Source organism: Panicum virgatum, chromosome 1N (assembly GCF_016808335.1).
Source record: "Panicum virgatum strain AP13 chromosome 1N, P.virgatum_v5, whole genome shotgun sequence".
NCBI classification, from domain to species: domain Eukaryota; kingdom Viridiplantae; phylum Streptophyta; class Magnoliopsida; order Poales; family Poaceae; genus Panicum; species Panicum virgatum.
The window spans coordinates 54,003,103-54,030,673 of NC_053145.1; the positions used below are offsets into that span (position 1 = coordinate 54,003,103).

The 27,571-nt window shown below is 48.6% G+C and overlaps 1 protein-coding gene and 1 pseudogene across 1 annotated transcript; one reads left to right on the forward strand and one right to left on the reverse strand.

Moving 5' to 3' along the window:
- Nucleotides 1–1,213: 1,213 nt before the first annotated feature.
- Nucleotides 1,214–3,614, forward strand: LOC120653678 (annotated as a pseudogene).
- A 4,252-nt stretch (nucleotides 3,615–7,866) lies between these two features.
- LOC120654182 lies at nucleotides 7,867–8,727 on the reverse strand. The gene is made up of 2 exons (XM_039931724.1): nucleotides 8,481–8,727; nucleotides 7,867–8,351 (listed from the first exon to the last, which is right to left on the reverse strand). The coding sequence occupies exons 1-2, from the start codon at nucleotides 8,573–8,575 to the stop codon at nucleotides 8,000–8,002; spliced, it is 447 nt and encodes a 148-aa protein (XP_039787658.1). The 5' UTR covers nucleotides 8,576–8,727; the 3' UTR covers nucleotides 7,867–7,999.
- Nucleotides 8,728–27,571: the final 18,844 nt, after the last annotated feature.

The window sequence follows — 27,571 nt, forward strand, 5'->3', positions numbered from 1 at the left end:
GTTTTTCTGAATATTTAGAAGTCATGTTATGTTCTTGAAAATGCTTGGAAATTCATTCGCTGGTCATTCAGAAAACAGAAGCTCAAGAGCTGCGTTGCAGATGAATGTTCTCGTTTCTCTGATGCGCCAACATGAGAGATCGATAAAAGGTTTAGCTTTTAGCATGACTGGCTGTTTCACGTCGAGATGTAGGTGTAGATCATGATAATAAGATTTCATTTTTTGAGAGGCGTAGATGACAGTAGTGGTGAGCTCCGAAGGGTTTTGTTCTTTTGGAGTAAGTCGTGTGGCTGATAATCATTGCTCGCAATGGTGGGAACTCTCATCCATCGTGATCGGTTCTCTTTTTCCCGGCCTGCCTGTCCAATCAGCTCTGCCTGCCATTCTAGACAGTTCGAGGCGGCGATGGTGACGTGGACCAAATGAGCACTCTTCATTTTGAAGTCGGTGAGCGCAGGATTAGTAAACTCGGTCCATTACGTTTGCATCAGGTACAGCAATTGAAAAACCACGACAATATGATAGTACAGCTGCCATCGGTGGCAACGACTATAGCATATAATTAGGAACAACCTTTTGGATACCTTTTTCTTTTACTGCTGAGTATGGTGTTCCTTTCCATTTGTTTCATTGAGGCTTTCTGAACTTCTGATGGTGATGATATGAACAAAATTCAGATGTACCAAAAGGACAACTGCATGATATACAGTACCAGAAGTGTTTTGGCCATCATCTACAGCTTTGTTTGAGGACCATACATGCACCTTTGATCAACTGCGATCAAACAGTAAGTGCTAATGCTAGTTCTGTTTTCCTTTTTTTTTTGTTCGTAACATCTACTATAGCATTCTTTTAGGGGTAGTGTTGCAAGTCAAAGTCTTACCAAATATGTATGGTTTTGTGCTCTTGTCATGCTGAAGTCATTCCAATTTACAAACTCTAACAAAACACAGAGAATCTTTCGCATTTTCATTACCATTCCATGACAACATTCAAGTTGGAACTCGCAACACCCACACGTTTTTGTAATGAAGTGGTTAGCACTTTTGGGCCATGATCAGTGTCTCACAGCCACTAAAATTTGCAGGGATTAGGTGTCCTGTCCTACTGTCCGGCCCTCCGCATTATTCAGATGACGCATCGCGCCGTGCCAGGCAGACAGGCTGCTGTTAACAACGCTCCAATGGTTGTTTACCTTATCGCTTTGTGCAAAATGGTCGAGAAGGCACGTCTGCAATTGCGGATTTGGAATCTCCCAGCACATGGCTGGCAAATCCCTTGTCCAGTTGGCCGAAGAAGCCCTGTCTCTCTGACTGTCTGGCTTGCCAGTTTGGTCCTCGTGAGTGAAAATGTTAGGTACGGCCTTTCTTCACAGCTCCTGCAGAATTCCAGATCCAACGTTAACATAGTGACAGAGCTCTGAAGTTAAAGAAGTCCAAGGTTCAGAACTCTGGGTCCGTCTATTAGGCTTAGGCATATGACTGTAGGAACCAATGGTGGCATCTACCATAGCAAATAAAATTGTAGTAGCATTACCAGCGTGCATGGTAGATCTCACAAGTCACAAGCTATCTATATATGAAATCGGTGCCAGTTACATTTTTTCCAGGGAAATAAACAGTATTCCACGTACTCGTAACTGGTCTACAGCAATAGTCGATTTGGAAGAAATGCTCCAGTTTTGAACGTGTCAGCATACCTTTGGCCACTATTCTCAGTCGAATTAGAATTGTAAAATTCAACAGAAATATGATGGGATGAAAGCATTCTTCAAAAAGCTCCGCAAATAGTTTTCCGTGTCTCCAGACTAATAAAGATTTGACCAAAACCGTGCCCAAAACATAAGTATTTGTGACCCAAGGGAAGGGAGTGATATCTTACTTCAAGCTAGGAACAGAGGTACCTGACAATATTGTTTTTCCTCCTGCTTAACTTGCAGTTCACAGGAAACGTGAAACCGTGATGCAGCTGGAAGATCAACCAGATTGCAGGAAATCAGCAATGATGCTAACCTAAGGAATTCAGATGGGAATCATACGCTAGAAGGAAGCTAGCTGTAATTGACTAGTACAGGCCACTGTCAGCCTTCCAAAGCGTTCCGTGGATCAGTACGGGCAGCAAAATTCGTCATGCATGCCTGAAAAAGTGAAAATTCTGCAATGTACAGACGCTGTCATAAATAGTAGGAACGAAGCTTGCATTAGAGGGGCAGGTGCTTAACGTCAAATGTTGGAGCACCCGCGCACGCATTGCTGAGATCTGGGGAGGCTTCGGTCGGACTCCGCTGTAGGGATGTATATTTTTCGACTGTATTCGAATTCGGTCCAGTCTGGATTTTTATCCGTCCGTATCCGTTTTCGAGTATTCAATATCCGTAGCCGATCCGTATCCGAATACTCAAAAGTTACATCTATTATCTTATTATTTGGCCAACAAACAGAGCCTCCACGTTCGCTCTCAAGGCCTAAAAATTCCCACGTTAATCGGAGAAAAATAGAAAAATAAAAATTACTCACCACTGTCATTACAATAAAAATAGCCTAAAATACCCATATGCCTAACTAAAAATTACCCATCAATGTCATTGTGAAAAATTTAATATTATTAAAGCTCAACAAATCAAATTGTTATTATAGATAGATCATATTTGGATTGTTTTAACCAATAATAAAAAAATAATTTAAGATAATGAACAGGGTGATGTATGGTAACAAATAGTATAATTTTTTAAAAAAATTGTAAGAATACAGCAACATACAAATTTTTAAAATTTCAATATTAGCCACGCAAATGCACATAGTTTTTATGACGTCGACATCCATTGCAATAAAGGTGCGGAGGTCCGGATCATCGTCGGTGAGGCCTTCGGCGTGCGCTCCCCGGTGTACACGCGCACCCCGACCATGTACATGGACTTCACCATGCAGCCGGGGTCCAACAGCTAGCTCCAGCAGCCCATCCCTGAGGGCTGACCACAGCGGAGGGAGCAAGAGCAAATTTGCTCCCTCCTCGTTTCCCACGCCCTCTCTGTCTACAGTGCCAAACAGTGCATCTACAGTGCCAAACAGTATATTTGCTCCTTCATTTCCTCTTTCCACTATGGACGGTCTTAGATGAGGGCATGTTCGGCCGCAAGAAGTTGGCCCCCCGGCGGCGCGCACCACTGCCTCGTGCTGGGCCCTGATGACGGGATGAGCATGTGGAACAAGTCTGGCGCGCCGCTGCGGTTCCCGCTGGTGGGCGGGCAGCCGCTGGGTGAGCGGGTGGTGCAGCACGGGCCCTTCGTCATGAACTCACCTGCCGAGATCCAGCAGGCCATGGAGTACTACTACGGCAACAACGGCTTCGAGAGGCTAGGTAGTGGGCATCCTCCGCTCCGCCTGATCCAGAGAGAAATTGACACGCGGAAGAAAAAAAAAATTGATGTCTTCCATCATATTTGGATAGAGCAGAGTAGACCAATACATTCTGTACTCTGATATTGATAATTATTTTTTTATATTTTTTCCTCATTATATTGTACTCCTAGAAAGGGTGTGTTTTTATTATTTGCATGGCGAATTTATTTATAGTCTTAAACCATCATGATTTCATTCAATGGATTAATCGATTCATTTGGATTATTGTGTTCATCATAATCAAGATACAATCCAAGTGCTCCAAGTTTCGAACCTTCGAGATTTGTCAAATGCTATTGTTGTATTTGTAGACCACATATTAATGATGGATGCAAAACTAAAGAAATAAGTTTCCTTTCTAAAACAGCTATTTACATGTGAATATCTAAACAAAACAATGTTTTATGATCATTTTCCATATAAACTGTCTATCATAAGTTCAGGGGCAGTACAATCATTTCTTACCAATCCCACAGACTCATATCCAAATTTGTATTTAATTATTTACTAGATATCTTTGAAAACACATGCCTGACGCGTGTGTGCTCTACTTCGCCTATTTCAAAAGCAAGCACGGTTGTTTAATTGGCTTGAAGTGCACTTATACCCTGACTTTAAACTTCTATTCAATAATATGACCAAAGAAACTATGTGGCATTCTCATTTATGTTGATTAAATAGATATAAGATATGTGTTCCATACTATATTACGTGCGACACGCACGTACATTTCTCCAGATCAATCTGTGCCTACTAAGTACTAACCTATTCGCGCCGGCGGAGTAGGGATGTAAACGGATCGGATACGGACGGATCTTACTGATATCGTATTTGTTTTCATATTTTTATTCAAACTTAACCCTAGTTGGGGGAGCTCCTCAACTACTTGGCTACTTTGATCGGAGAGTTAATAGGAGTTGAGGAGAAGAACCAGCAATTCCAATGTTTGTGGTAACTAGCTGGAGGCTGGAGCTGGAAGAGAGAGTTGCACGTTTCAGGGTCAGACTAATCGGTCGGGATCCACTACGCACACAGCGCACGGCAGAGCGACCAGAGACGGCCGACGGGCGCCGCAGAGGATCCGGTCCGGCGGGGAATGGTGACCGCCTGACTAGCATCTGTCCTAGGTGATGCCCCGACTGCAAGAGGAGGTGCGCACCATGTATAACTTCAAATTTGGACCTTAATTTATTTTTTTTCTCTCATAATTTTTTCCTAATGTTTTTAAATGTAATCGGAATATTGTGCCTACTGAACTATTGTGTTAGTTGAGTGGCTGACCCAAAACGGCACTCACCGGTAGTTCCTCGAGTGAAGCCTCGATTAAAGCCACGCTTTCCAGAATCAAACAGACAACACCCACACGAAGGTGAGCCCAGAGATTACAACACAGCCACACAGATTACGACGACTAATCGGCCGCCGGTGGCCGCGGCGGCGTTTGGAAGGCGGGAGTCGCTGCCACGGCTCTCGCCGCCGCCTGGCTCTTGCAGCTGTAGGTAGAACACGGGGGCCTGTATGTGCACAGGGTGCATGACCTTTTTGTGTCGTGGCGTCCCTAGCCCCCACTCACGGCCAGCATGTAGGCGCGCGTGCCGCCGGCCGCCATGGCCGTCAGAGGTCACAAAAAGGTCATGCACCCGGTGCACATACAGGGCCCCGTGTTCTACCTACAGCTGCAAGAGCCAGGCGGCGGCGAAAGCCGTGGCAGCGACTCCCGCCTTCCAAACGCCGCCGCGGGCCACCGGCGGCCGAGTAGCCACCGGTGAGCCGAGAACGAGTCCCCCTTCCCTTAGAGCGGACATATGGCTTGGTGTGGCTGTGAGGCACACCAGGCGCTGGGCCGAAGTGTTTCACAGCTTCCCTAGCATTCTTAGGTCCCCTCAGCAGAACCTGAGGATTGTTGCAAATTATTAATCTTAGGTTTTGGGCTGGGCTTAATAAAGGCTGGATTTGGAATTATAGGCCTAAATTTGTAATTGGACTCTAGCCTGTGTGCATGCGTAACCAGAGCTGATGGCGGCCATTAGATCGGCCCAGTTAGTTAGTCGTGTGCAAGAGCCCAGGTGAAGCCAATATGGGCTTATCGTGGACTCATCCAGTTCAGAAGCATCTGCAAATTGCGGCCCACAGAGTAAATTCTGGCCCAATCGGTCAAAGCTTGCTGTATTACCGATCCCTCTGCCACCGCAGCTTTGACTTCCACTTTGATTTTACTCCACAATTCCACATCAACTGCGAAAACAAAACTAAACAGGCACCCGCCACAGCTACCTCACATTTTTTTACTGCAGCTTTACCAACTTGTTGAATACCTTGCTAGACAGGGCACATGCTGAAATGTATGAGCCAACCGTCAACCATGCACATGCATGCATCCGGCAGTTTGCCGGTTTGACCCCAGCTGAGAGACCCGTACTGGTGTCTTGTCTGTCTGCGAGGGACGGAAAACGGAACTGGATTACTGGAAAGTTCTAGTGGCCGGCCAGCTTTGCCTACCAGTTGACGACCGAGCAGACGAGAACGACGCCACGCACACGCCACGGTCCAGACAGACTCCAGCAGGAGGGATGGTACCATACAGGATTACAGCAGGCTGCATGCAAATCGCGCACTTGCCTGCCGCTCGCTTTTTCTTCTGAAATCTCCGAATCTAATCTAGCAACGTCGCCTCGCCTGCGAATGAACGAAGAATGGTGGTGCAGGGTGTGCAGTGTGCTCGTCGTCGTTATTACCCCGCGCGTTGCCGCGGGAACCAAGGCGGCCGCCGGGCAGACCACGCCGCCGGCCTCTCGTCTCCCGCAGCTTTCGACGCATGCAAAAACGAACCTGGCCCGGCCCGTGCGCCTCGTTACCGCTAAGCTGCATATAAAGATGCGGTACAGTGCATCTGAAAGACTGAAACGATCGATGAACGGACACGGTTGGTATTGCAAAGGACCTGGATCTTCGTAACAAACATATGTGGTAGGGTCAACGCATGATGGTACGGTGCAGCATGCATTGTGACCACCTTCTAGCTCTCTGGTGCATGCATGTCATGTGGATGCATCAGCTAGTATCTTTTCTGTCCTAGCTAGTATAAACCAAAGCACCCACTCTCAAGTCTTATTGTAAACATCAGCGCACATACTTTATATTTATCGAGTTGATTATAGCATGCATGTGCCTCAAAAAGATATAGATACATGTATCGTGAATGAGATCAAAGCATTCCCTATCTAGTGGGATGATATCCGATCCTGTCCGTCTCATCAACCAAATGCTCCCGGCCTTAAAAGTTAACACGCTTGGATTTCACCGGCCCATACATTATCCTCCCGCTAGGAGGTTCGTCCAATACACTCATTAGTTGAGACTTGAGACTTCAATCCCCTGAAACTGAAAGGCTCCCTGCTGATCCCGGGAGGTAGAAGATGAAGCACAGTCGTTGGATTTTAATCCAAGGGTCCAAAAAATCAAGTGAGGAGAGGTGAGATCTCACTCGAGTGAGGAATATATTTATCATCAGTTCCCATCAATCGATTTATGAAGAAACCAAATTCATTCATACACATTCCCCCACCAGCTAATAATCGATCCAGCGAGGTAATTAAGACCCGCTCCGTACTTAATCAGACAAGGTTTCACGTGCCCGAACAAAGAGATCATCAGAGACCTGCTGCATGGCAGAGCACAAACCGTTCGTTTATCATATGGCGCTATCATGGCACTGCTGACCATAAGACAGATTGGCATTGGCCTGTCAGACGGATACCATCAAGGGGAAGCGCCGTTTCATGGGTGGATTGTTGCGCGCGCCCACAAAGATCTCTGCAACCCGATCGCGATGCTCTCGCTAGCTAGCTGCAGGGGTGGGGCTTTCAGGCATGCTTCGACATGGGGCGTGTCGGCCACTTCCGATCCCCATGGCGTCGATCGTTGTGCGTGCAGGCTGATTCCATCCGCGATCCGTCCAGCAGCTCGCCACCACCAGGCACCGCCGGTGCCAAGCAACTGCCGTCGGGCGTCGGCCGACCACCTTCCAGAGCTTTCCAGACCTCATCGGCGTGGAGAGGAGACTGAAAGTACTTACTACGCATGGCATGGGTACCATGTACAGACACGGTGGCAGGAACACTCGCATTCTTACCCATGAATAAAAGAATCTCCGCAAGCATTTTATTCTCGTTCTAACCCATGCGTACTGCAAGAGCAAGACTTCTAGGTTCGATTAAGACGTCCATCTGACCATCTTCTTCTTCTTTTTTACTTTAGGAGTAGGTGAAGTGTGCTTTGGTTATGGCCTGAGGTACTAAAAACACTTTCGTCACATCGACCGGCTAGTCAAAATACGAAGGCAGATTGATCTTACGGAAGCAAGTGACGCCCCTTGGCTGACCATGAGTTGCTGATACGCAAGATCAAGCGCATTTGACGATGAGATGCTGGGCTAACCAACTCAAACTCAAACACAACACGCATGATGTGATGATGAAGAGTCTCGGCAAAGGCAGCAGCTAGCTTCTACACATGCATAACCACTCCCTCATAAGCCACAAGCACTCGTACAAGGACGCATGGTAAAAAAAAAAGATCGAACCATCTAGATCTAGGGCGAGCTAATCTAATTTTACCTGTCTAATATAAGTAGCGAGCATTGTGTTACGGCACAACGATCGAGCACGCCGGGCTGCTAGGTAGCCGGGCAGCTCGCTAGCACAGCACGTCCTTGAGGAGCTTGTACCTGCGGGCTCGCCGCCCTTGCCGCATCCGCTGGGCGGGAACGGCGGCGGCTGCTCGCTGCTCCTGGCTTGCGCCGCCGCCTGCTGCTGCTGCTTGCTGCACCCCGACGACGCCGAGGAGTTGTGCGGCCGCTTCTTCCCGCTGCCGACCTCGTCGCTGAGGCACCAGTCGCAGACGCCCGCGCCCGCCTCCGCCGGGGCGGTGTCGCCGTAGTAGTTTGTGCAGTAGCTGCGCGCGCGTACACGCATGCATCGAAATGAGCGGAAACGGTTAGTCGATCCGGCCGGTAAAGGGAAGGGAGCAAGCTCTGGATTCAATCGTATAGGATAGTAAGGTTCGGCCGGCGAGCGAACGTACGAGTGCTGGTAGCGGAGGCGGCAGCGCGCGCAGCGGAAGAGCTTGTCGGGGAAGCCGACGTCGCCGCACATGGAGCACACGGTGGTGCCGGCCATCGGTGGCCACGGCCGGAGACGCGCGCCCGCGTGGACCGGATGATCTGTAGCCGCCTATTAGACTCGGACGCCGGAGGGAGGGGAGGATGTAGAGATCCGTTCGCACGGTGGCCGCAGCGCAAAGGAGCAAGCGGCCGGGAGGAGGACGACGGGGCTTTAAATACTGATCCGAGAGCGCGAGATGTCAACGGAGGCGAGGCCGGGAGGGATCAGATCGTCAGATGGGTGGGGACCCCACCTAGCACCCAGGTGTGAGGTCGACGGAGGAGCTGCGAGCCCCGGGGGAAGCCGGGCGGGGCGGGAGACGATCCACGTGTCCCGGCGTCTATACGTGCGTGTAAAGGGAGGCAAAAAGATGAGGCGCGCGCGAATCGCAGGGTCGGTTGCTCTAATCTGTGATTGCCTGGTGATTAGCTGCGACCGGATCGGTTGCATTGTATGGCGGTATGGTTTTCTCGACGGCAACTAGTATGTGGTGACTGGTGAGATGAAAAGCAGTTTTTTTTTCTATTAACGAAAAAAAGCAGATATGTGCATTCCCTATGTTATTAAAAGGGGAAAGCTATATTACACTCGAGCATTTCTACTCCTCCCCACACTCGAATTTCCCTGCCTATTAAATCGCGCGTCGAGGTTGGAGGGGTGGGAGGTGGGTGGCGGCGGCCGGTGGCGAGGTCGCCGCCGGCCGCGGGCGGAGGTCGAGGCGGCGGCCTTTAGGGTTTGGGTTTCTGTTGTCGACCGAAACCCACCGGCGAGCAACGACGGGCAACACGAAGAGCCGGGAGGTTGCTAGGGCGCTAGAGGCACTGCTCCCTCGTCGACGGCCCGCAATTTCCGTCACGCGCCCGGAGGATGTATGAAAACCGGGCGTGCCACCTGACCTATACCCGATCAGGAGGGTGCAGACGTGCTCCGAACAGTTTCCTGCATACAAAGACACGTGTAAACGTAAGTCCGAGCCGTGGTCGGCTCCCCGGGACGACTCTTGCATCGGCTTTGAAGAGCCGATCGAGTCCCGGTGTCAGATGGGATCTGATTGTATCCAGATATGATAAATAGAGCAAATCACTATAAAACTGCTTCAGTTAAATCTAATTGATCTAATCCACGATAGTAACAGCTTCACCGCTAGATCGGAACATCCTATACGTGACTAGGCCTAGCGAACATAACAGACAACTAAACCACAACCCAAAACAGAGGCCTAAGAACTAGCAAGAGCCGTTTCCCGGAACAATCCCTATCAAGGCTAAGATAAAGCATCTACTACGCCACCGGATCATCCAATCCGTTTGCAAGGCCTAACCTAGCAGATATTATGCCAACTCTTAAGATAAGAGCAAACCATAACAGATCAGATCTACTAAACATGAAAGAAGCAGGGTGTTGCCCCTGTGCGACTAATTCTATGCGATAAGAACTAGCAAGAGATTGAAACGTGACTGCACAGAGACAACATGATATTCGCAGATGATAAGCAACGAAGCACAACAGACCTACTAAAAGCCATGCTACGAACATCATGATAACTAGTACTACTCGCCATCAAAAACGCTTCAGTACGAGTAATACCAAGGTAAAAGCAAGAACAATACTGCCCTGATCGCAAGAAGCGATCAGGGCAGCATGGCACTTACTTGGATGGAACCCTAGGATTAGGGGTGGCGATGCGCCGAGAGTTGTTGTTTGCGAGTCGTGATGACGCTCTCTTCATGAATAACAAAGGATACATATTTATAGTCCGGAGACTTGGGAAATAATCTAAACTAATCTTGTCCCGATTGGACTCTATCTCTAATCTTAAACTAAAGATACTCGGCCAATGTGGCCCAGACGCTCACGCAGAAGCCGATTTACAAGCCTTCCTCATCTTTTGCTTTAGGCCCATCTTGATTTCGGCCCGTTAATTTATGGCGATAACACATGCCCCCTGGTTTTGGCAATGATAGTTCCAAAACCAATCCGTCGCTTCATCTTCCCGTTAATGTTCATTAATCATACTGCAACCACCAAGGAAGACGCAACGTCTCTGCAACTGGCTCCTCGTAAAACGTGAAAACTGCCGATCCATCTTCCATCTTTTCACTATTTAATCTCACCCGAATCGGCTCTTCTCCACAGCAAACTCCTTCTTCCTCCCAAAGCCAATAACGCAGAAAATCCAATCATTCACCAGCCATGGCCATCTCCTCTTCCTCCGGCTCCAACTCTTTTGGAGACTCCTCTTCTTCCTCCTCATCTCCTCCTTCTTCTTCCTCCCTCTCGGCCTCCTCTATCGACTCTATCCCAGAGAGCCGAGAGCCGACCCCCGAGTGGGACCCAACAGCAGCCTACGAGGCGCTGGCTCCTCTGTACTGGGATGCAGAGGAGTTCGACTTCGGGGTCGCCTCCGAGGAGGACGAGCCCATGACCGAAGAAGAAGAAGACCTCCAGTCCCTCTTCCAAGAGGAACTGGAGAGCAGTGAAGACGACGCCTTCTCCTGGGAAGGAGCCGACTCCTCCGAAGGGATCGGCTCTTCTTCCAGCGATGATACGGCGGCAGGGGAAAACCCCCACCAATTCCTCAAGGCCCCCTTGGAGGGGAGCGAAGAAGAAAGCAGCAGCAGCGGCGGGCGAAGCAGCAGCAGCGGCGGGCGAAGCAGCAGCAGCACCGAGGACGATGGCAGCAGCGGCGGCGACGACGGCGATGATGACGACGACGATGGTGGAGACGCACCGTCGCGCAGCCTGAAGCGCCGCAGGTGCTCAGACACCCATGACTGGTAGATGTAGGTAGCATCGTAGGAATAGGACCTCAAAGCCGAAGGATTGATTCCTTTGTAAAATCGGCTTTCCTTGTAATAAACTTCCCTTTTTAATGAAATCGAGTTTCCCCAATTTCACATGTTTTCATTTATTTCTCAAAAAGCCGATGGCAACGCATCAGGCTTCCATAAATATCCAAGAGCCGATGAAATTCAAACTAGAAGCAACCCGCACAAGAGTAGAATATCGCTTCCAGCTTGAACCGAACTCGACGTACCCTCAAATTCGAGTGTAATTCGAAAAACAAGCTCTACAAATACGAGCAAGAATTCTCCAGGCAACCGGAATTCGAACCAGAATCTCCAGCAATCAAACCCTAAGTCAACAGATCTGTGACCATGGCGGATTCTGCAATTCAGACAACAAGCTCTAATGATGCGGCAATCCACGGCTTGACGGTAATATTCGGCCTAATCTTTTAGTTTTCTTCAGCTCACTAAGCTTCTGAAACTGAAACTCTGAAATATGACACCATACACATACTTCTGAATTTCTGAACTTCAGGTGTCAGACATCCTTCTGCCGCATCCCTCCAATCCAAAATCTTTCTGTCTTGGCCCACAAACCCATGAAACCCCCACAGATTTGATCTCTTGTGAAGCAAATATGATCCCTTTTGTGAGTCAAAACATTGATTTGAACCTCTGGGCCGACTGCTTAAGACCCTGGCCTAATCCACCTGAAAGCTGGATAACATGGTATAACAGAGTAGCAAAAGCCCACATGCCCTTGTGGCAAGATTTGAACATAGCCGATGCACTTAGCTTATCACTGTCACCCCTTGACAAAGATGAAAATCTTCTGAAAACCATCGGCTATTTCTGGTCTGATGCTCTGAATTGTTTCCTTTTTTGTCATGGACCCATGACTCCCACTCTGCTAGATGTTGTCATGATCACCGGACTAGACATTAGCTCCCCCAATCCTGCTGCTCACAAAATGACAGAAGTCCCCTTTAAACTTTCTTCCAAAGTCAACTGCACAAATTGCGGTACTTACATGAGTCAGCACATGAAGACAAAAGGTCCAGTGACTGAGAAGGAACACACAGCCTTCTTAAATCTTTGGCTAGAGCACTTCATCTTCTGTGGCCCTTCCTTAGCTCCAACTAAGAACTATCTCCCCTTGGCCTACCACCTGGCCCATGGTAATCACACCGGCCTAGGCAAACTTTTTCTCGGAGAAACATACAGATATCTCCATTTAATGACATCTAACTTGCTCAACCACAAGAAACTGAGAACTGGAGGCCCTTGGTGGTTTATTCAGTTGTGGGCACAACTGTACTTCCAGCACCATGTTCCCAACTTCCAAGGCCTGACCAAGAACTCTTTCCCTGATGAGAGTGGCAAACCAATTAGATGTACAAGCTATGGCCAAGCTTTATTCAGTCTTCCTGGCAGTAAACTAAATTCAGCAGATGCAACAAACTGGTTTAGAGTCTTCTACAAAGGACTAGATAATCCTCTCTACCTTCCGTTTACTGAATCTGAATCCTTTGAGAACCCAACTGCCTTCAGACTAGATAACTTTGCCGATGACGATAGCACTCGGCATCTGTATTCTTTGATGATTCGACCTGGCTTCCTCCCCGTTGGCATCAGTACTTCTAACAGAATTATCAAGCCAGGCTATGAATCCTACCAGCCAGTCATAGTAGCTCGGCAATTTGGCCTAAGACAGGTCCCTCCCCACTTCCATATTCACCACTTGGTGGAGAGCAGAGCCGATCTGCCTGACGGTCTTATTAGCTCGAGATGCTACAGCATGTTTGATGACCTCCACATTCCAATACCAGCCGATCTGTCCTTCACTTCTTCATCAATCAGCTTTGATACCTGGTGGAAGATGTGGACAACACATGTCTTCAGAAAAGCTCTAGGCCCTCAAATGCAGCAAATTGATCCTGAATACGTAATCCCCGAGGAAGAGGTACTGATTTTATGCATTCATCCTTTTAAATCCTCTATTCCTTTCTCTTGGCTTAACCTGCTCATCCTGTCAGCAGCAACAAGATGGTCCAGAACCCATGACCAGTACTGGGGAGCCATTTCACTTTCTTCCAACTGCTCCTGATGTACTCTCCTGCAAAGGATCACCACCAATGAAGAAAGTGATAATGTCTGTTCAGCCAGACTTACTTTAGTCGGCTTCCAAGCGAAGACAAACTTCTGCAAGCGTTGCCCCCCGAGTCTTGACCAAGAAAAGGAAGACGATCACGAGGCGAGTGATCAAGAAACCAGCACCAGCTTCTTCGAGTCCATCAGAGTCTAATACCAACCAGGTAACTTATTTCTCCGAAACTTCTTCTTTATCTCATACATGTGTACTCTGGTTGACTGCAGTTCTATGTTCAGGATGCAGCTGAAGAAATCCCTAGTGTAAAAACCCTGGATCAACATGAGACAGCTGCAACTCCTGATGCACTGATGAATACAAGCGAGGAACAAGGCGATGCAGCAGATGCTCTTGACGTCAACACCAGCTTTGATAGGACGATTGCTCCTGAACCGTGCAACACTTCTTCTTCAGAACAGGTAACATTACAAAAAAAAAATCAATTCTGAACCAGCCGATAACTCCATAAATGCATCTTGCACTAACTCCAGATATGCCCATAGAGTTTTGATATTTCAGGTTTGCTTTCCTTTGACCCTGCATCAATGGGTCTAACTGTCCCTGGATCAGAAACATCATCTCTACAGCAATCGGCTAACCTAACACATCAGCTTCAACTTATCAAGGATCTTCTATCTGCCCCAATCACTGCTCTGGTTGATGATTCCAGTAAAATAAAGAACATCTTCGAGCAAATAGAATCCCAACTCCCGGAACCATTGCAAATCAAGCTCTGGTCAGCCAGCAACCTCCCATTCTTCCGGATAGAAGTCAGTAAAGCACAAGAAAGGATGAAAGCATGTCGCTCTCAAGCTTCTCTGAAAGCCGACATTACCCAAAAATGCAAGGCTCTCAACCAGAAGAAGGCAACTCTAGATATCAAAGCTGACGTGTCTGCCAACACGAATCGACTCGACCTCCTGAAGAAAGAACTGGCGGAACTCGAAGAAAAGGTCCGCATTACCAAGGAACTCATCCAGGCCGAGGAAACTTCCATTGCAAACTCCAAACAAGAAACCCGGAAGATATCTGAGCAAATACAAGCAGAGTTTGCAGAGATCAGCACCTTGAGTTGGCAGATAGTTTCAGGCAATGACAAGGATGATGAAGCGATTGTAGCACGTGCAGATGCCGTTCGTACTGAAGCCATCCACGCCATAGAAGAATTCCTGAACCAGTAGATAGGCTCAAGAGAGAATTAGTACTGCCTGTTAACTTGAAAGTTATACTTGTTTAAAAACATCTCAAGTCGATGGTAATACATCGGCTATCTTTCTTTATCGGCCAACTCAACGTGTTGGCCTATCATTATATTATTTTTTTTTACCGGCCAACTCAACGTGTTGGCCTATTACACTGCAGCCAGATGGATCTCAATTACTCGTCTTTCCACATGCTCGGGAAATACTTCTTCAGATGTTGTCCATTGATAGCAACAGAAAACTTGACGCCGTCCAATTCCTCGAGCATGTACGCATTCCCAGGCAAAACCTGATCAACCTTGTACGGATCATGCCAAATTGGAGACCATTTACCAAACTTTTTATCTTTAGTTCCCAATGGCAACACTGCCTCCCAAACCAAGTCTCCCACCTGGAAATCCTTAGGTTTGACCTTCTTGTTGTATGCACGGGCGACTTTAGCCTTATTTTCTTTGATCTTTTCCAACGACCAAAGTCTCAATTCCATTAGGTCCTCCACGTTATCATTCATCAAGGCTGCATACTGTTCAACAGATAGATCATTCTGAAACTCAACACACCTTGATCCGGCTGTGATTTCCCACGGTAGCATAGCACCCTGGCCGTAGACTAGATGGTACGGCGACGTCTTGGTGGACCCATGACACGAAATACGATATGCCCACAAAGCTTCTGACAACACCTCATGCCAGCGCCTAGGATATTCATCGATCTTTCTTTTTATGAGCTTGATGAGGCTCTGGTTGGATGGTTCAGCCTGTCCATTAGCTTGGGCATAATATGGAGATGATCTGATCAGCTTAATCCCCATATCATCGGCAAACTTTCTGAACTCCTCCGATATAAAGACCGATCCTCCATCGGTCGTAATGGTCTGGGGGATCCCAAATCTGTGAATGATGTGTTCTTTGACAAAGCTGATCACATCTCTTGATGCCACTGACCTCATGGGTACTGCCTCTACCCACTTTGTGAAATAATCTGTGGCAGCTAAGACCCATTGGTGACCCTTGCTAGACGACGGGTTGATCTGTCCAATCATGTCCATGCCCCAACCTCTGAATGGCCAGGGTTTGATGATAGGGTTCATCACTGATGCTGGCACTATCTGAATTTTGCCAAACCTCTGACACACTTGACATCCCTTGTAATATTTGAAACAATCTTCAAGCATAGTGGGCCAGTAATAACCCGATCGCCTAATCAGCCACTTCAACTTGGGAGCCGATTGGTGAGTACCGCAGGCTCCTTCATGTACCTCATGCAAGAGCCGATTTGACTCTGAAGGTCCCAGGCATTTAAGTAATAGTCCTTCCAAGGTCCTGTAGAACATATCGTCCCCTATCAGAACATACTTTATGGCCTTGAGTCTTATCCTTCTGGGTGCCCCCCGAGCCGAATCCTTCAAGTAATTGAAGATATCGGCTCTCCAGTCTCCGGGTTCTAGAAACTGAACCTCCACCTCGACTCCATCGGCTGTCTCCTTGTAGCCAGAAGCCATCTGTGCCAAATCATTGGCTTCATTGTTCAGAGTCCTGCGTATCCAGTGGAAATTGATGTACCTGAATCGTGACATCAACTCACGGCACTGCATCCATATCGGGAAAAGAGCCTCGCTCTCACACCTATATTCCTCCGTGAGCTGAGAAATCACCAGCTTCGAATCTCCAAAAATTTCCACCGCTTCTGCACCGGCTTCGAGAAGCAACTCCATCCCTTTGCGAACGGCTTCATATTCCACCAGATTATTGGTGCACGGGGCAGTCATTCTGATGGAGAAGGAATAAGTCGCCCCTCGAGGCGACACCAACAGAATTCCCACACCGCACCCATCATCACAAGCCGATCCGTCAAAGAACATAGCCCAAGCACGAATAAATAATGCAGCAATATCAATGCTGATCCTATCCGCAACAAGATCTGCCAGTGCTTGTCCCTTGACTGCTTTCGCAGGCTGGTATCGGATATCGAACTCTGACAATGCAAACATCCATTTTCCGAGCCGGCCTTTAAGGACAGGGGCCGACAGCATATGTTTTATGACATCCGATTTGCATATGACAATTGTTTCCGCCGAGAGCAAAATATGGCGAAGCTTTGTACATGTAAAGTATAAGCAAAGACAAAGCTTCTCGATTTCAGGATACCTAGTCTCGGCGTCTAACATGCATCTGCTGAGGTAGAAAACCACCCTCTCTTGGCCGTCATGCTTCTGGACTAGCACCGAAGCAATGGAAGTGTCACCGATGGATAGGTACACATAGAACGGCCTATCTTGCTGACGAGGAACCAATACTGGAGGCTTTGACAAATATTCTTTGATTTCATCGAAAGCTTGCTGCTGTTCTGCCCCCCAGCGAAACTCATCATCGGATTTGATCTTTACTAAACCCATAAACGGCTCAATGCGTCCGGACAGATTAGAAATAAATCGCATGACAAAGTTAATTTTACCGATGAGTTTCTGTAACTCCTTCTTTGTAGTAGGTGGCTTCATCATCTTCACGGCTTCTTGACTTTTTAGGCCGATCTCGATTCCCCTTTCATGCACCAGGAATCCCAGAAATTGACCGGCCGATACACCGAAGGCACACTTCTTTGGGTTCATTTTGAGCCCAAACCTTCGAGTCCGCTCCATAACTTGACACAGATCTTCTAAATGCCCCGCAGCTGACTTGGACTTGACCACAACGTCATCAATATAAATCTCTACCAGCTTGCCGATGAGATCATGAAAAATGTAATTCATAGCACGTTGGTACGTTGCACCGGCATTTTTCAGTCCGAAGGTCATAACCAAGTACTCGAACAAGCCAACTGCACCTGGTACTCTGAACGCAGTCTTGTTCACGTCCTCTGGGGCCATGAAGATCTGGTTGTAACCGGCGTTGCCATCCATAAAACTCATCATTTTGTGGCCAGCAGCGGCGTTGATCAACGTCTCTACAACAGGCATTGGGTATTCATCCTTCGGAGTTGCTCTGTTGAGATCTCTAAAATCGACGCAGACACGCCATCGGCCATCTTTCTTTTGTACCGGCACCACACTGGAGATCCATTCTGCATACCGGCACGGCCTGATGAACCCAGCATCCAGCATCTTCTCCACCTCTTTCTTAACTTCTTCTAGGACTTCGGCCTTCATCTGACGTGCTCGTTGCTGAAACGGCCGAAACCCTTTCTTGAGCGGGAGCCGATGCTCGACTATGCTTCTATCCAGTCCTGGCATCTCCGTGTAGTCCCATGCAAAGCAATTCCGGTATTCTTTTAGCAGTGTGATCATCTCCTCTCGCAAAGCCGGATCCAACTTCCTGCTGATAAATGTCGGCCGTAGCTTATCCCCAGGACCGATGTCAACCTCTTCCAAATCATCAGCTGATGTGAATCCGTATCCGAGTTTGCCGTCATCTAAAAAATCGGCCGCGAATGCAAGCGAGTCTTCACTATCCACAATATCAGCAGCAAACACAGGGAGATGACAAGAAAAATTATTTGGCCAACCGCACGGGCTGGCCGCTTCTATACTTCTATTATTTCTCAGAGCCAAATAGTCAATAGATAGCCAACTGCTAGAGGAGGCCATCATGTGTACATGATGTAACAATTCCGACCAAAAACAGAATTTTTCTATTTTTCGGGGCCGATCGCCGGGATCGGCCTCTCTATTTTTATTACACCCCGTGGCTAGCCAGGGTGCATCTATTCTGTGAGGCCAGTAGATAAGACCAGCCTCAGTCCGTTTTTTGTCGCCTCAATCCGATCACAGTCTTTTAGGGCGATCCCGGAAATCGGCTCTTGTCCTTCTGCATCCCAGGCGTTCATATATGCGACCGAGACCTCGCTGGAATCATCTGCAGGGACCACCTCTACCTCATCGCCATCCCATTGGACGAGGTACTGGTGCATTGTGGAAGGGATACAACAGTTGGCATGAATCCAGTCTCTTCCAAGCAGCACCGTGTATGTACTCTTGCTGTTAACGATGAAGAACGATGTCGGTACAGTCTTGCGGCCCACTGTCAGTTCCACATTAAGAACCCCCATCGCCTCTGATGGCTGTCCATTAAAGTCGTTAAGCATCACATTGGTCTTGATCAAATCGGCAGAAGAACGACCCAATCGGCGCAGCACAGAATATGGCATCAGCTTAACTGCAGCACCAGTGTCGACCAACATCCTGTTCATAGGCTTGCCGTCAATGAAGCCCTTGAGATATAACCCCTTCAAGTGTTTGTGGCTCTTCTCCTTGGGCTTCTCGAAAATGATTGGCCGTGGGCCGAGATCCAGCTGCGCGATGGCCAATTCCTCCGGTTGGGGTGCTCGAAACTCCGACGGGAGCACGAACACCATTTCACGTCAGCCGATGGCTTCTCATCGGCTTTTGTCTGCTTGGGGCGCCACTCCATCCTCGGGGGGCGCCTCTCTTCCCTCTGCGGTCGCCTAACTTGCTCCGCGAGATCTGGACGCGCTTTCCTCAGCACGTCAAGATACTTTGCTTCCGCATCTTCCAGATTGCGCAAACGCTGTACTCTGCGCTTCTGCGACCGATTGAGCCCGTCAGGACACCACCGTGGGCGATGGTACCTGTCTTCTTCCTCTAGCTCTGAATCACCTCCGGATGGGCGCCCCACATGGTCGTCCTGACGTGTTCTGGGCCCCAAACGCCGGAACACCGATGTCTTGTCCTGTTGGTGTCCTCGAGGCCTGCACTCCAAGCAATCATCTATAGTAGGTAATCGGCTCATGCCGGAATTCCAACAGTACCTGAAGAACGGGCAATGCCAGTGGTCGCGTATAGCCTGGCGCCTCCCCAATGTCCTTCCTGAGCGGTGCTCGTACTCGTCTTCCTCCGATTCGTATCGGCGGCGTAGCTGGTACTGGTACTGGTATTTCTCCAGAAGCCGATTAGAAGCTGGAAGCTGATTGCGGATGTGACGTACTTGCTCTTCAGTCACATGCTGCTGTTCCAACTCGTGTTCATTCTGCGGCCGCTTGCCAGAAGCGGCCTCTCTCCTCTGCTTGTCATGGCGGCGCATAGGTCCCACCATGTTGATCTGGAATGCCAAGTCCCGGCCCTTGGACCTGAAGTCTGACAGTTCCACCACGTTAGCTTGTGGGAAGGGCTTCGTGTCCACCTTCATAGTGTGCTGAGCCAGGATTAATCGGCCTTGCTCGATAGCCGATTGGATCTGGTGACACAGCTGCTTGCATTCACCAGTGGCATGAGTAAACGAGTGGTGCCACTTGCAGTATAGCCTTCCCTGCAACTCTTGTGCCGTCGGCAGCTTGTAATTTTCTGGGAGCTTCAGCTGTTTTTCTTTGAGGAGCAGGTCGAATATCTGCTCTGTTTTGGTCACGTCGAAGTCGAAGCCCTTCACATGCCCCTGCTGCTTGATCCACTTGCATGGGACAGGATTTGCCCCCCGAGTCCACTCTGCCACGACCACTTCTTGCTCTTCACCCGAGTCGTCAGATTCTTCAGCTTGTGCCATGTTTACATGGCGCTTGAACTTGTCCTGGTACAGCTCAGGATGATAATGCTCGTATGCCGTAAGCTTCTGCACCAGGTGCGCCAGAGACGTGAGCTCCAACTGAAAAGCCGCATCCTTGATCGGCTTAGCAAGTCCCAGGATAGCCAGATCGACTGCCTCTTTCTCTGTGATGCGTGACGAGTAGCATCGGTTCTTGACCTCCCTGAAGCGCTGTATGTACTCTGACACGGTCTCTCCTCGCTTCTGCCTGACTTGGGCGAGGTCGGCAATTCCAGCTTCTGCAGCTTCCGAGTGGTACTGGGTATGGAATTGATCTTCAAGCTGCCTCCAAGTCCGAATCGAATCCGGAGCTAGCGACGCGTACCATCCAAAGGCTGGGCCTGTAAGGGATTGGCCGAAGAACCGGACCCTCAATGGATCCGACACTGAGATCATCCCAAGCTGCGTTAAGTATAGGCTCACATGCTCGATGGAGCTGGCTCCCTCTGATCCGTTGAACTTGGTGAACTCAGGAAGCCGATACTTGGGTGGCAGTGGGATCAAGTCATAGTCGCTTGGATACGGCTTGGAATAGCCGATCGCTTTCCTCTTGGGCAGGATGCCGAACTGGTCTCTGAGTATTGCACTAACCTGCTCCACACTAAGAACTCCTGGGGCCGATGGCTCAGCACTCGGCCCAGTAGCATACTTTGCCAGCCACGCTTGTTTTTCTGCGTCTGCTCCAGGAGCTCCTGGGTTCACCATCTGCACCGAGCGTGCTGGACTGACGCTGTCAGGGATGTAGGCGCACGTGTAGCCGTGCGGAATCTCCTTAGGTGGCTCGGTGAGGAACTGGCCTTCTCCAGGATCACCGCCGATCTTGTGGACGACGTAGATCGGCGAGCTGTGTGGTCTGGGAGCTGCAAATGAGAATGGCAGTTGCGGCCTAGAATGCAGTGCAGCTTCCTCTGTGTGACTCCCCAGGATTGGCCCCGATGGAGAGTACTGGTTCTTGATTATCTCCTGGATGACGCGATGCGCCATGCGCTCGAGTTCGTTCATCAAGCTCTGAGAGTGCCGATGAAGCACATGGGGCACCATGTAGTTCATCTCCTGACGCAGGGCTCTGGTGCGTTCTTCAGATGGTACAGACAGATCTACATTGTCCAGAGCGCCTTCTGGTGAGAACCCCTTCCACTTGATGCCATGGTTGCGAGTCCTCTCAAAAGAGCCGATGAGATCGGCTTCCAGCAGAGCTTTGATCTCATCATACTTCTTCTTGTGTTCAGGAGGAAGCTCTTCATATGTGACGGGCTTGGGAGCGGGTTCTTGATCTTGAGCTCCAATCATCATTGCGGTGGATGTTGTTGCCGAGTGTCCCACCAGGCGTGCCAGAATGTGTTGTCGACCGAAATCCACCGGCGAGCAACGACGGGTAACACGAAGAGCCGGGAGGTTGCTAGGGCGCTAGAGGCACTGCTCCCTCGTCGACGGCCCGCAATTTCCGTCACGCGCCCGGAGGATGTATGAAAACCGGGCGTGCCACCTGACCTATACCCGATCAGGAGGGTGCAGACGTGCTCCGAACAGTTTTCTGCATACAAAGACACGTGTAAACGTAAGTCCGAGCCGTGGTCGGCTCCCCGGGACGACTCTTGCATCGGCTTTGAAGAGCCGATCGAGTCCCGGTGTCAGATGGGATCTGATTGTATCCAGATATGATAAATAGAGCAAATCACTATAAAACTGCTTCAGTTAAATCTAATTGATCTAATCCACGATAGTAACAGTTTCACCGCTAGATCGGAACATCCTACACGTGACTAGGCCTAGCGAACATAACAGACAACTAAACCACAACCCAAAACAGAGGCCTAAAAACTAGCAAGAGCCGTTTCCCGGAACAATCCCTATCAAGGCTAAGATAAAGCATCTACTACGCCACCGGATCATCCAATCCGTTTGCAAGGCCTAACCTAGCAGATATTATGCCAACTCTTAAGATAAGAGCAAACCATAACATATCAGATCTACTAAACATGAAAGAAGCAGGCAGGGGCGGATGCACAGGGGGGGCTGGGGGGGCTCCAGCCCCCCTAAACCAAATAATTACACTCAAAATACTGTAGCAAAAACATTAATTCACCATTAAAAATCCATCTCAATTCCTAACTCCATTGATTCAGCCCCCCCTTATCCCCAATCCTACCTCCGCCACTGGAAGCAGGGTGTTGCCCCTGTGCGACTAATTCTATGCGATAAGAACTAGCAAGAGATTGAAACGTGACTGCACAGAGACAACATGATATTCGCAGATGATAAGCAACGAAGCACAACAGACCTACTAAAAGCCATGCTACGAACATCATGATAACTAGTACTACTCGCCATCAAAAACGCTTCAGTACGAGTAATACCAAGGTAAAAGCAAGAACAATACTGCCCTGATCGCAAGAAGCGATCAGGGCAGCATGGCACTTACTTGGATGGAACCCTAGGATTAGGGGTGGCGATGCGCCGAGAGTTGTTGTTTGCGAGTCGTGATGACGCTCTCTTCATGAATAACAAAGGATACATATTTATAGTCCGGAGACTTGGGAAACAATCTAAACTAATCTTGTCCCGATTGGACTCTATCTCTAATCTTAAACTAAAGATACTCGGCCAATATGGCCCAGACGCTCACGCAGAAGCCGATTTACAAGCCTTCATCTTTTGCTTTAGGCCCATCTTGATTTCGGCCCATAAATTTATGGCGATAACAGTTTCTGGGGTCGGAGGAGGCTCCAATGGCCGGCGGATCTAGAGGAGGTCGGGGGCGGAGGTGGTGGTTCGGCCGGCGGCGGAGGGCGAGGCGCCGCGGGAGCGCTGCCGGCCGGGCGGTGGAGGAGGCCGGTTGGGCCACGCCGGGGCGGGGGCGACGACGGCCATGTGGCGGCGGCGGCGGCAGCGACGGCGGGAGGGGCTCCGGCGAGACCCTCCCGTGCCCGCGGCTGGAGAAGCAGGGCGGTGGCGGGGGCGCCGGTGCTGAGGAAGGAGGAGGTCGGAGGTTGAAGATGAACAGTGCAAGGAAGATCCACCACCGTCAGATCTTCATCTGATGGTAAAAAAAATTCGGGTGTGGAGAAGAGAAAAAATACCCAGGTGTGGTATTGACATCCCCTAAAACTATTAAAAATATTGTGCTCTTATAACGGGGATAAGATGATCAAGTTTACTATACATTCACAATTGAGTAAAGGGTAATCCTGAAGGTGGCGAGCTAGTGATGATGAAGACATTGAAATAAACGTGTGCCAATGCACACATGCCACGTGGATCCTGTACCTTCTGACGAGAAGGAAACCGACGACCCAAAAAGGATCTCTCTCTCACGCGCACTCACTGTGTGTGTACGAAACTAACGTACCCCAAACTGACGCCGGCCTTGGGATGCAATGTGAGATAATCTGCGGTTGGTTGCTGCGTACTCCCTCCATATTGAAATACTTGACGTTTTGGACAAGGGCACGGTCTCCAAAACACAACTTTGACTAATTATTTATATTAAAATATTTATCAAAGAGTGATATATGTATATTTTTATGAAAGTATTTTTCAAGATGAATCTATTCATATAATTTTTATATTTTCAAACTCAACAACTTGAGATTTATTCATCATTTATATTCTCGAAGTTTGACTCAAACCTTGTCCAAAACGTCAAGTATTTTAATATGGAGGGAGTATGTAGTTAATTGTACGACCTTGACGCGAGTACAGTGCAAATTAAACGCCCGGACCCTCTCATTTGCTTCGAGGAGAAGACACCACGCTCGAGCTTTCATTTCGTTTCGTCCGTCTCCGATCCTCCTCGTTGTCATTGGTCGCACGCACACATACTGTACCAGCTGCAGCTGACAGAAACGGAACATGCACGTCCGTTTGTGTGCAGCGTAGCAGTAACTCGCCTGGTGCCCTGGACTCGAGCTCCCTTCTGTTCTGTCCGTCGGATGATCGGATTGCTCCCGCGCGCAATGCACTGATGCACGTACGCTGTATGGGGATCGGGTACCGCGGGTGGGTGGGTAGGTGGGGGTCGGGCGATTCGCCGGGCGCGCCGCCGCTAGATGAAGCACGGGCGCTGGGCGGCGGCCGGACCTCATCCGGAAGCCGCGAGCGCAGGACGGGCGGGGGAATAATGGCGCACATGAACGCTGACGCGCGCAGGGCGGCAGGTAGGCGATGCCGACCGGGCTCCTCGCTGTCCCCCTGGGATCAGTCCAGAGATTGTTCCTATTTTCCCTGCGGCGGCGACGGCGACGGCGAGCCGGCGCGCGCGCGCCCGGAAGCCGGACGCCCCCGCTGGCCGATGAGCTCCGTACGTGACTGCACGCCTGAATGACTTTGTAGCGTGCTAGTGAATAGTTATAGTTTGACTATTAATTACGGTATCAAATAAATCAGTTTACAAAACCAACTTCAGAACCTCGCGCTAGTGACCCTGAAAAATCTAATAAGGCCTTTGACCGTGCGATTAGAGAATAGTTACTGTAGTATCACTATATCAAATCATCGATTAATTACTGTCATTAGATTCGTCGCGAAAAATTACACTCATCCCTAAAATTTTTTTACAAATAGACTTCATTCAGTTCTTGATGCGGAAAAAATTCAGTGTAGCGCTAAGATTCTAGCGCCAACCCAAGACCTGTTCCACTGAATCCTGCAGCGAGCGCACAGGGGGGTGCGCGTGTGGGCCGCGGGAGTGGGCCGGGGAGCTGCCTCTAGGATTTGCCTGGCCCTGGCTTGCCGTTTTGGGGCTGTTCGGCTGGTGGAAAAGCCGATAGATTTCGACTGATTTAATAGTATCATGTGAGATGAAATAAGCTAAAATAAACTGAAATAAGTCGGGAAAAGACAAACGAACAGGCCCTTTAGGCGCGTCGCTTTTTGGAAACGAGAGGGTATATATAGCTACCTAGGTAGGAAAGCGCGCGTCGCCGCGCCCGTGGATGGGGCTGGACTGGTGTAGCGTTACTGTTTGCTATGTAGGAGTATCTTTTTTTACTAAGAAGTTGTATCGGGCTGTCCGTGAATGCATGGATGTGCATGTGTTTGCTGTATGTTCTTCGCATTGCATGTGGCTGCATGCGGTGGCTCCACGGTGTTTGTCATTTATTTTAGGAAAGTAAACGCTACGCTACTGCTGACTTCAAATATAATAATATATATTCGTTGGGCATAGAGTAGGCTGATTGTTTAGGCCCTGTTTAGTCCCACTCCATAAATCCCGTAAATGCAAAAAAAAAGTCACATCGAATGTTTCAACACATGCATGGAGTACTAAATGAAGTCTATTTACAAAATTTTTTTGCATGGATGGGCTGTACTAAATGAAGTCTATTTACAAAATTTTTTTGCATGGATGGACTGTAAATCACGAGACGAATCTAATGAGCCTACTTAATCCATGATTTGCAACAATGATGCTACAGTAAACATCCGCTAATTATTGGCTAATCATAGATTAATTAGCATCATTAGATTCGTCTCGCGATTTACAACTCATCTGTGCAAAAAGTTTTATAAATAAACTTCATTTAGTACTTCAAATTAGTAAGATTACATCGCAATTTTTTTTTTGCAAAATATCTAAACACGACCTTAGTTCAGGATGCGGTTCTGGTGGAGCAAGTAGGTATATATATGGTTTTATTTTCTGTGGATAATTTGGTGGACCGGTATGAAGTGGTGGAGCCTTCGTTTATGTGATATGGTTCGGTGGACTACGATGTTGACAAAGCAGAGTTGTGGGTTGCCGACTTGCCGTACTGGGTGAACTCCTTGCCAGATCGCATGTAGTTATGCGGTCGAGTGAATTTGTATGTCGGTTATGTGATGGGATTGCAAGAGGGTGGAACATACTCGTGACGTTATTATTATGTAAAAACTGTACGTTGCAAATTCACAGAAGAAGGCAAGGCATCAAGCATTGCAAGATTACTTGCGTCATCCAAGGTTTGATGTGGGTCGTGTGATGGCTCTGGTCTTCTAGGATAGGGTTTGACTGCTTTTTTTATGGTTGTTCTTTGTATATTCTAACGGTACTGTAGTGTTCTTTTTTAATTTTTTTTACTTTTCTAGATACATAGATTTTGTTATGGTGCATATACCTAGAAAAGCCAAAACGACTAATAATGAGACAGAGAGAGTAGTTTTATACTATTGCAAGAACCAGGTTTGATTGCCTTTGTTCTTGAAAATACAGTTTTATTTTTCCTAGTGCTGCGACGGTTTGGAATAATTTGTTGCTTTGGAGCTTATTTCTGCTTGGTTGCCGTGGACCTGCAGCCAATCAATCATTTTTTTTTCTACGAAGTGAGCAGGAAGACTTGAATCTTGCAGTAGCCTTTAATCTTTTTCTTTTACAAAGCACGTGTTGGCAAGCAGTCCAGTAGTCGCATGCTGAGATCGTTGTTCGCCAATCTAAAAAGAAAAGGGGAGGAAAAATAGGCACTTGTGATGAGACTACGCCACTGCGGTGCCTTATAATTTACGTTGGTGTTGTCTTCAAAATTCAGAATCTATGACCTTTACTTGGGCCTTCTTTGTGGGGTTATTGTGCGTTAGATAGGATAATTTTAATCTTTTGCCGTCTGCGTCCATGTTACGGTGACGGGGCGCTGTCCAGAATTTGCAATGAGCACAATTGAGTCATGTTGCTGTGACGGGGTCGGCCATGTTGCTCATACTTTTAGGCCAGCAAGAGGTAAGAGAAAAATTGAAGAGACACCGACGATGTAGGACGCTCTGGAAACATGGCCCATGAGCAGGCCCAAAATTGTTACAGGCCACAATAAAAGGAACCAATACGAAAGAAAAAGAGCAGGTGGGACTGCACAGTAAAAAAAAGATGAACACGCGTCAGATACCAATTCGTAGAAACGGCAGAGGTGCTCCCGTCGCTGGGATTCCTTCGAGCATAAGGATGTATAATATAATATATGTAAATATCAAAATAAACCAAACTTTACAAGGGGTGGTGCCTCTGGCTAGCCGTTGATGGATGCAAGTCTTCTGTTTCTGTAGCCTGCAAGCAACAGCGAGATGTGGACGGGCGGCCTGGCGAATTGGCGAGGGCAGCAAGATCTCAGTTAGAGCAGCAGCCGCACATTGATCTTCTCATAAACACAACTGCATCTGTGAATCAGACATCAGCTCCTCACACACTGGCCGCATACGTGACCAGACGACAAGTACCCCCACATTACACGGGCCAACCTTAAGATAACCACAGCTTCTACCTGACATCTCCGGGTTGAATTTCACGTGCCCTTCCATCTCTTTCGTGTCACCTTTCCAAGCCTTGAAAGATACCACCAGCTCTCCCAAAGTTTCAACGGAAACAACATGGCGCA